Source organism: Mobula birostris, chromosome 3 (assembly GCF_030028105.1).
Source record: "Mobula birostris isolate sMobBir1 chromosome 3, sMobBir1.hap1, whole genome shotgun sequence".
NCBI lineage: Eukaryota > Metazoa > Chordata > Chondrichthyes > Myliobatiformes > Myliobatidae > Mobula > Mobula birostris.
In genome coordinates, this window is record NC_092372.1 from 231,585,497 (window position 1) to 231,596,362 (window position 10,866).

General features: G+C 44.7%; 1 protein-coding gene across 3 annotated transcripts in view; it reads right to left on the reverse strand.

Moving 5' to 3' along the window:
- The window catches only part of LOC140195649 (poly(U)-binding-splicing factor PUF60-like), a 71,135-nt gene extending 61,626 nt beyond the window's left edge, over window positions 1–9,509 (reverse strand). For 2 of the 3 annotated variants that reach the window (XM_072254339.1, XM_072254341.1), the window contains exons 1-2: window positions 9,449–9,509; window positions 8,289–8,330 (exon numbers count right to left, since the gene is read on the reverse strand). In XM_072254339.1, coding sequence (XP_072110440.1) covers window positions 8,289–8,330; window positions 9,449–9,475 — 69 coding nt within the window. In that variant the 5' untranslated portion in view covers window positions 9,476–9,509. The remainder of the gene's footprint in view (window positions 1–8,288; window positions 8,331–9,448) is intronic. The other variant, XM_072254340.1, reaches the window with a different exon arrangement.
- Between the last annotated feature and the right edge of the window lie 1,357 nt (window positions 9,510–10,866).

Below are 10,866 nucleotides of genomic sequence, written 5' to 3' on the forward strand. Positions count from 1 at the left end.
GAAAAGTATCAAACTGGAGTGACACAGATTACAGATATTACGCAGGTACTAAGGGAGAGTTAATTGGAAACAGTTGCCTTTGGGCAAGTTCCCATCAGCATATAGAGGTTGTTAAAAGACTAAATGCAGAGCATAGGACATATCCTCAACTGAATTTACAAGGATGGTAAGCTAAGAGAACACTGGATGTTGAAAGTGGTGGTGACTTTAGTCAAGATAACAGTATACACAAGGTTCAGGGAACTAAAAATCAATCTAGCCCTTGAGGACTATAAAGAAGCCAGGAAAGAACTTAAGGAGAGAATTAGGAAAGCCAGGGGGGCATGAAAAGTTCTTGACAGGTGTGATTAAAGAGAATTCCACAGCACTATATACACAACTCCAAGATCAAGGATAACTAGTGAGAGGGAAAAACCTCACAAGGATAAAAAGAGGAGGGGGAGGATGTTAGTGAGGTCTTAAATAAGTACTTTGCTTAGGTATTTATCAAGGTTAGTGAAGGACAGCAAGAGATCAATGTAGAGCATGCTAATACGTCAAGGCATATTGAGATAAAGAAAGATGTGGTGTTGAGTCTCTTAAAGAATAAGCGGATGTCCCTACAGCCTAAGGGGATGGATATATCTCTCGTTGTTGAGGCAAGTTAGAAAGCTGGAGCCTTAACCAAATTCTTTGCATCACATCTAGTTACAAGCAAAGTCCCAAGTAACTGATGTTGTTCTGTTGGTCAAGGAGGAAAATAGCGACAATCCTGGAAACTAGAGACCGCTGAGTCTCACGTCAGTTATAGGAAAGCTATTGGAAAGGATTCTTTGGGAATAGGATTGATGAGCATTTGGAAAACCATGGCCTATTTAGAGAGAGCTGTGAATACTGGCTACATAAATATTAGAAAGGCATTGACATGGTCCCTGATGAAAGGCTCATCAGAAGATTAAGGCATATGGTGAGTTGGGAGTTACCATTTTGGATTTAGAATTGGATTGCCCATAGATTTCAAAGGGTAGTAATTGAAAGGACTCATTCTGGTTGGAGGTCAATAACAAGCGGTGTTCCACTGGGATCCGTACTGAGACTTCTGCTGTTTGGGATACAAATATCTTGATAAACAAAAATGACCTGGATGAAAATGTGGATGGGTGAGATAGTTCGGTTCAGACGATACAAATATCAGAGGATACAGCAGAATATTGATCTGTTAGAGACGAGTGAAAAATGGCAAACAGTGGCCAAATTTATGTTGCACTTTGGAACATCAAATGTAAAGGGACAGCACACTGTTAATAATAGACACTTAAGTTTTGATGCAGAGCTGGATCTTGGAGTCCAAGTCTACAGCTCCCTGAAGATAGCTGCAGATGTTGATAAAGTAATAAAAGCTTCCATCTGGAGTTCAAAAATCAAGAAGTTACGTTGCAGCTTTATAACAGTTTGATCAAACCTGGAGTGTTGCATTCAGTTCTGGTTGCCCCATTATAGGATGGATATGGAGGCATTGAAGAGGTTGCAGAAGAGGTTTATCAGATGTTTTCTGGATTAAAGAGCAAATACTACAAGGAAGCTGGACAAACAGTTTGTTTTCTCCAGAGCAGCAGAGACTGAGAGGAGATCTGACAAAAGTTTCTAAGATTATGAGAGGCATGGATATTAGACCGCTGACATCTTTATCCCTAGAGCATCTAAAGCTAGAAGGCATGCATTTCAAGTGAGCCTAAGTTCAAAGGAGATGTACAAAGCAATTTCCACCCACACACATGCACAGACGGGGTGGTGGTAGAGGCAAATACTAAAGTGGCATTCGGGAGGCTTAGATAGGCGCATGAATGCATACAGAATGGAGGGTTATGGACAGAGTGCAGAGAGAAGGAATTAGCTTCGTTAGTCAATTAATTACTACAATTAGTAGTCCAGCACAACACTACAGGTTGAATGGCCTGTTCCGGTTCTGAGTAGTTGTGTATCCCATGTTCTTTGATTCCACACATGCCTTCAATACCATACATTCCTCATGGCTGGGGGGAGGGGGGGGAGAATCCATTCCATGTAGGATGGCACTTCCATTGTATCCTGGATAATGGATTATCTGACTGGCAGACCAGAGTATTTGCAGCTTCAGAGCTGTGTGTCAGACATGCAGCACTGGAACTCCACAGGGGACCGTACTGGCTCCCTTCCTGTTTACCCTGTATACCTTGGGCCTCAGATACACCACTGAGTCACGACATCTGCAGAAACTCTCTGATGACTCAATAATACTTGGGTGTATAAAGGGAGGATGAACACAGGGCCCTGGTCAAATGGTACAAGCTAAATCATCAACAGCTCTATCAGATCCTGACAGAATTAAGGAGATTAAGCCTGCATTGTTCCCTGTTATTATTGATGATGAGGACCTACAAGTAATTGGATGACAGTCTTGAGTGCAGCAGCAACAGAGGCTGTGTACAAGGAGGACCAGAGTCACCTCTACTTCTTGAGGAGACTGAGGTCCTTTGGAGTATGCAGGTCTCTCCTTCACATGTTTTACCAGTCTGTTGTCACCTGTACAACCTTCTATGCAGTAGTGTGCCGGGGCAATGGCATCAACACAGGTGATGCCAACAGGTTCAATAATCTGACTAGAAAGGCTGGCACGAGGAATTCTGCAGGTGCTGGAAATTCAAGCAACACACATCAAGGTTGCTGGTGAACGCAGCAGGCCAGGCAGCATCTCTAGGCAGAGGAAAGCAACACATCATCAGAAGTCCTGACGAAGGGTCTCGGCCTGAAACGTCGACTGTACCTCTTCCTAGACATGCTGCCTGGCCTGCTGTGTTCACCAGCAACTTCAATGTGTGCTGCTAGAAATGCTGACTCTGTTATTGGAGTCAAATTGGAAACACTGGAGGATGTGGTAGAACAAAGAACCCTACGGAAAATCCTGGCAATACTGGACAATGTTTCTCATCCTCTTCATGCTGCCTTGACTGAACAGAGGAGCACTTTTAGTAATAGACCAAGACAACTGCGCTACTCCAAAGAGCGATATGTGAGGTCATTCTTGTCCTCGGCCATTAGGCTCTATCATGAGTCAACCTATAGCTGGGGAAGTGACGACCCCCTCCTGTTAGACTGTTGAGGATCACTTTTTTTTTTATTCCTTCTTACTTCTCTTCTAATATTTGTATTTCTTTGCACTTAGACTATAAGACGCAGGAGCAGAATTCGGCCATTCAGTCCATCGAGTCTGCTCCACCATTTCACCACAGCTATTCCCGGATATCACTCAACCCCATAGACCTGCCTTCTCGCCATATCCTTTGATGCCCTGACCAATCAGGAAAACGATCAACTTCCGCCTTAAATATACTCATGGACTTGGCCTCCACTGCAATCTGTGGCAGAGCATTCCATCCTCCTTGTTACTTTCTCGAAGAACTAAGATTTGTGAGGCACGATTTCCCTTCACAGAAACCATGCTGACTTCCATTTATTTCATCATTAGTCTCCAAGTATCTAGAAATTTCATCCTTAATAATAGACTTCACTTTCCCAACCTCTGAGGGTAGGCTAACTAGCCTGTAATTTCTTTTCCTTAGTCTTCTTCCCTTCTTGAAGAGTGGAGTGCCATTTGTAATTTTCCAGTCCTCCAGGGCCACACCAAAAATCAAGTGTTTCTTGAACGATCATTACCAATGCACAAGTTATCTTTCAGCAACCTCTCTCAGAACTCTGGGATATAGTCCATCTGGGCCAGGTGACTTATCCACCTACAGAACTTTGAGTTTGCATAGCCCTTTTTCCTTTGTAATAGCAATGCCACTTACAGACCTCTGACAATCTGCTAGTGTATTCACAGTGAAGGATGACGCAAAGTACCCATTAAGATCAACTGCCATTTCTTTGTCCCCTATTACTACCTCACCAGCATCATTTTCCAGTGGTCCAATATCAGCTCTTTACATAACTGAAAAAACTTTTGGTATCCTGCTTTATATTATTGTCTAGTTAGCCCTCATTATCAGTGAGGTATGTCCTTATCAGACCTCATATTTCATGTTTTCCCTTGTGATGGCTTTTCTCGTTGCCTTGTTGGACTTGAAAAGCTTCCCAATCATCGAACTTACCACTCACTTTTGACACCTTGTGTCCCCTTTCCTTGGCTTTTATACAGTCCTTAACTTCCCTTGTCAGCCACAGTTGCCCACCCCTGCCATGTTGAGAACTACTACTTCTATGAGACACACCTATCCTGTGCCTTGTGAACTATTCCCAGAAACTTCAGCCATCTCTGCTCTGTCATCATTCCCACCAGTGTCCTCCTCCAATCCACCTGGGAAGCTCCCCTCCTGTGCCTCTGTAATTCCCTTTATTCCACTGTGATACTGATACGTGTGACTTACAAATTGCAGTATGAATTCGATCATCTTATGATCACTGCCTCATAAGGCTCCTTTACATTAAGCTCCATAATAAGATCTGGGTTATTACACAACACCCAATTCAAGATAGCCTTCCCCCGAGTAGGCTCAAGCACAAGCTGCTCTTAAAGGCCATCTCGTAAGCATTCAACAAATTCCCTCTCTTGCGATCCAACACCAACCTAATTTTCCCAATGCCCTTGCATATTGAACTCCCCCCCCCCATTACAATTGTGTCATTACCCTTATTACATGCCTTTTCCAGCTCCCTTTGCAATCTCAACCTCACATCTTGGCTACTATTGAGACCTATATATGATTCCCATAATAGATTCTTTTCTCCTTGCAGTTTCCTAACTCCACCCACAAAGATTCAACATTCTATGACCTCTTTCTAAAGATGTAATTCCATTTCTTACCAACAGAGCCACACTACCTCCTTTGCCTTCCTGCCTGTCCTTCCAATACAAAGTATATCCTTTGATGTTAAGCTCCCAACTATGGTCTTCTTTCAGTCGCAACTCTGAAGCCCAGAATGTCATAATGACCAATCCTTAACAGCGCCACTAGTTCGTCCACCTTATTGCAAATGCTATGTGCATTTAAATACAGCACCTTCAGTCCTGCATTCTTTGCCCTTTTGAATTTTGCCTGTAGTACAATTTAACTCTTTGCTGTCTGCATCTGTACCCAATCATTGGCTTGTCCTTCCTTACATTCATGTTACACCCATCATCTACTTGTAAACCTCCTCGCTCATCCTCAGTTGGTTTCCATCCCACTGCCACGTTATCTTACACCACTCCCAACAGCTCTAGTAAACCAGCCCACAGAATATTGGTCCTCAAGTGCAACCCGTCTCTTTTGTACAGGTTCCACTTACCCCAGAAGAGGCTCCAATTAGTCAGAAATCTGAATCGCTCCCCCCCCCGCTCCAATTCTTCAGCCATGCATTTATCTGCCACCTCAATCTATTCCTATCCTCACTGTCGCGTGGCACAGGCAGCAATCCCGAGATTACTACCCTTGAGATCCTGCTTCTCAGCTTTCTTCCTAACTCCCTTTATTCTTTTTTCAGGACCTCCTTCCTTTCCCTACCCCTATCGTGGTATCAGTATGTACCACGACATCTGGCTGCTTACCCTACCTTTTCAGGAAACATCACAGAGCTTGGCACCCAGGAGGCAAACTACCATCCATGTCTCTTTTTGGATCCATAGAATCGCCTACCTGTCCCCCTAACTATAGAGTCCCCTAGTACTGCTGCCATCCTCTCCAGTTCCCTACCCTTCTGAGCCACAGGGCCAGACTCAGTGCCAGAAGCATGGCCGCTGTTCCTTCCCCCAGATAAGTCATTCTCCACACACCCACCCCTGTGGGGAGCTTTCCACTATCTAACGTTCTCCCTTCCCTTTCCTGACAGTCATCCATTTATCTGATACTTGTAGCCTTGGGGTGACTACCTCACTGTAGCTCCTGGCTATCACCTCTTCACTTTCTCTAACAAGCCAAAGATCGAGCCGCAGGTCCAGTTCTATAACAGTTAGTCTCTAAGGAGCTGAATCTCAATGCACCTGGTGTAGATAAGGCCAGAGAGGCTGGTAGTCTCCTGGAAATCCCACATCTCACACACAGAACAGAACACTGGCCATGAAGACATACCCCCTATTCTCTCGTGTTAACTAAGAAAGTAATAAGAAATAAGGAATTAACTTACCCACTTACCTTGCCTCAGCTGAAGCCCTTGTAATGCTACTGTGACACTATAATTTCCTTTGGGATCAATAAAGTATCTACTTATCTGGATAGCTTCTAAGATAACAACTCAAGAGTCAGGCTTCCTTTAAAAGCCTTTGCCCTGGTCACTCTTTCTTAGATTCCAGTTCTGGCCCCAACATTGTATCAGCATCCTAAACAATGCCAACTGCAATTGGCTTACAAAATCTGCAGATGACAAGGCAAGCCCTAAAAAAAATCATGTGATTCAAGACCACAATTGCTGCCTACACCTCAGAGATTCATTTGCAGTAATTCAAGACCATGACAGAGACCAGAGATGGGCATGGGCAGGAGTAAGGAACTGATCAATATAAACACAGCACTCAGCACACAAATTAACAATGATACATTGTCTTAAGCATAGATTTAGAATGCAGCCTGTACTATGAGCAGTATTTTTCTAGGGTTAAGTTCTATGCAAATATACACATTTGGTCACTTCTCATGAGGTTCATGCTTAGACATGGGGGTCATCTTGAGGAAGGTCGAATCAGATTGGATGCACATCAGAACAGGGCATCGTATTAAATCACAAACTGTGACAAGGTAGATGCAGATAAGTCATTGTTCTGCCAAGGAAAAATTGTATAACCAAAGGCACAGAAAAAATCTCATGAGCCAGAGTGTATTTGAATCTTTGTAATTACAGAACCACTCACTTGATGCCAAGAAATTTATTTGTACCAATATCAAAGCAGACAAGCCATCCATCAGACCAAGACTCCAAAGTTGAACAAGTCACTCCCAGTGCAGGCGAGCTTGTAAAACTCTCAATTTTTACTGAGTTTTTTTAAAACTCTCATAGGAACTGGAGTTTCAAATAGAAGGGGAAAATTGAGAGGAATAATAGATCGATACCCTCAATCTTCACACATCTGTCATAGAGAAAATAAACTATCTGTCCCCATTATAATTCTGCATAACTCAACTCTAAACCTCCCCAACTCCAAGAAAAATAAACCCAGTCTAGCCAGCGCCTCCTCATAAGTGAAATGCTCCATTTTAAGAAACATCCTGATGAATCTCTTGGGAGTCCTCAACATTGACTCCAGATTCCACGAAGTCTCCACGGCATTCAAATAGACACAGGCAAAGAAAATTCTTCATCACCACCAGTTCTTCCTCAATTAAACAGAACATTACACGATAGTACAGCCCCTTCGGCCCACAATGTTGTGCCAACCTTATAACCTATTCTAAAAATCTATCTAATGCTACCCTCCTCATAGGCACATGGATGATAGAAAACTGGAGAGCAATCTAATAAGAGTTTCTAATACACCCACCCCTAATGTATCTCTCCCTCTACCACCATATCTCTCCCTCTACCACCACCAGCAGCACAATCTGCAAACCAACCACTATAAAAACTTACCTCTGATAACCCTCAATACTTCCCTCCAATCATCTTACATTTATGCCCATTTCCATTCTGGGAAAACGTCTCTGGCTATCCACTCATGCCTCATCACCTTGTACACCTCAATCAAGTCACCTCTCATCCTCCTTCGCTCCAAAGAGAAAAGCCCTAACTCACTCAATCGTAAGACATACTCGCGAATCCATGCCTAGTAAATATCCTCCGCACACTAAAGCTTCTACATCCTTCCTACAATGAGCTGACCAGAATTGAACACAATATTCCACGTCTAACCTGGGTTTTATAGCACTGTAACATCACCTCATGGTCCCTGAACTCCATCCACCAACTAATGAAGGACAATGCACCATACACTCTATCAACCTGCATGGCAAATTTGAAGATAAGATGTTAAATGATACCACACTATCATTGCAGATTTTAATCCTAGAACTGTCTGCCAAACAACTGTGTCAAGGTAACTTCAACAGAAGAACCACAGCTGTTCAAGTCTCACCACCAACTTGGTATTTAAAGAGGAGTAAGAAATAATGGCTTTGCCAGCAATATCCACACTCTAGGAATTAAATGCAGCAGTAGCAGAGTATACCAGCTTCCTCCGTCAGCAATACAGCCTATAAAAGGTAGACCAGGGTCCCCAATCCTCAAGATACCTCGATCTCTTACACAGATTCCCTACTGGCAAAATGAACATAGCATGCAGCAATGAAGCATCTTCAAAAACCTACCAGCATCATCTGTAACGTGGGGCTTCCCAAGGGTTCCAGCATCTATTGGATTGAACAAAGAGCACCATGACTGTAAAGGGCAATAAATGGCCTCACTCACCTACCTGCATAAGACATACTGTACAAGCCATCGAGTCAAGACCAAGAACAACTCCTTTCAATCAATCAAGCTCCAATCAATGCCCTTACTAAAGATGCCACAAAGTTAACAGCTTCACCATCGTTTATATAGTGAATTCAAATCGAGCTGAACAATAGACCCAAAACTGAATTGCAATGTCACACAAACAGGTTTAGAGCAGACCCATTTGTACAGCAAAAGCCAGTATCCTCCCCAAGATCAATTGTCAGCGCGCTGTACACCACTCATAAACATCAGCCAGACCAGCTTCTTCCTGCTGCTCTCCAGCAGATCTCCCTCTCCCGTCCATCCACTTCACCCTTCCCAATCTTTCATCTCTATTCTGAGTCAACCCCACAGAACACATAAAGGTACAGGCCCTTCAGTCCGTGACGTTGTGTAAACCTTTTAACTTACTCTAACATCAATTTAACCCTCCCTCCCCAGTAACTCTTTATTTTTCTATCATCCATGTACCTATCTAAGGGCCTCTTAAATGGCCCGAATAACTCCCCACCTTCCGCCCCTCCCCCCACCCCTCGATCCCGCTGCCCCCCTCCCTCCTTGCCCCAACCCTCTCCCCTCCACTCGATCCCGCTCCTCTCCCTTCCCACCCCACCCCTCGATCCCGCTGCCCCCTCCCCTCCCCACCCCTCTCCTTGATCACACTCCCCACTCCTTACCTCCCCAACCCTCTCCCCTCCCCTCGATCACACTCCCCCTCCCTTCCTCCCTCCTCCCAACCCTCTCCATCTCCCCGTCGCCCTCCACCCTCTATTGTCTACCTCCTCCCAGTGCCCCCCTACCTCCCTACCCCCTCCCCAGGTCCCACTGCCCTATTCCGCCCACACTCCCCCCCCCCCGGCCGACTCCAGGCGGAGACAGAGGCGCCGACCTCGTGGTTGCACACGAGCTATACGAGGGTCTCGTGTTTGACACCACATTTTTCCACTCCCGCTACCACCCTGTTCAGGACAGGCCCGGCGCCTCGATTCGCCCCAGAGGCCGACTGCCGACTACCGACCGCGGCCGCCGTTACCTGAGGAAAGCTAGCCAGCGACGCCATCCACCCGCCGAGCCCACTATCGCGAGACTCATGCATCCCACTCCCGCGAGATATCGACCGTACACCGGCATAGCGGAGCAAAGGATCTCGCGAGAGGTGTGCCGTGCCGCTCACTCACGTGGGACGAAGCCCCGCTCTCCGCCATTTTGTGGGGCTCCGGCAGGGCTGCAGTCAGACGGCCGCCGTGCCTTCCCAAAATTCATTAATCAGTTAATATCAAGATACCTAACATCATATATTTTGAAATAAATTGTGTCATTTGTCATAAATTCTGGAGAATCTACATGAGTACTTTTGTTATTTTCTAGCTGCCACGTTTTCAATTGTTTGTCAACAGATTTTTAAACTACTGATGGCAGACTAACAAGCCTATGGTTCTCTCTTTCCTTCCAGAACAAAATAAGTTTGCCCTGATTGAATGGTCAAACAGGCACGGTGGGCCAATTGGGCAAGTTCTGCGTTTAAATCTTTTGATCACAGAGCATGGGGTTGTAAAGCTTTCTTACATCTGTGAGAATCATTTGGTGTTCCTGATACAGCAGTTGAGCAGTTCTCTTTTTTTCATTATTCGTATTCAGATTTAACATATGTATGGTGAATGATGCAGTGAAATGTGCCAATTACATCAATGAACAGCAGACTCTGGCTCCAGCATTGTATACACACGCGATCCTTCGCAAAACATAACGAGCAACTGAACAATGTCAAGACAAGCTGCGTCCTGCATGTCCTGACTGTCACGACGAAGGCTCTCAGCTCAAAACATAAAACTGTTCACTACTCTCCCTAGATGCTGCCTGAACTGCTGAATTCCTTCAGCATTCCATGGGTATCACTCGTCAAAATAGCACTTGTGATACACAGCAACATTTTTTAGTACAACACTACTAAAACTTCTACATATGCTGCCAACTGTACTCTTTTCCATTGATGATGCCTGGCCTGATGAGTTCTTTCAGCATTTTGTGTGTGTTGCTCGGATTTCCAGCATCTGAAGGTTTTCTTTTGTTAGAAATTCTACAAATATATTTCTTCTAAACTACGAATACTGCTTGTAATTCCCCATTAAGTAGTATACCATTGAACTACACAAACCAGCCATTTTATGATCTGAAGGAAAATGGATGAAGGCAGGGCAGTGGATGTTGTTTAAAGGGACTATAGAAAGGCATTTGGTGAGGTCCCGAAAGGTCAAGAAAGTTCAGTCGCTGGGCATTCAGGGTGACATACAAAATTGGATTAGTCATTGGCTTTGCAGGTGAAGCCAGAGCATGGGAGCAGAGGGTTGCCTCAGTGACTGGTGGTGCCCCACAGAGATCGGTGGTGGGTGCTTTGTTGTTTGTCATCTACATCAGCCTGAGAGGCGGACAGGTCTGCGAGTCAAAAATTGG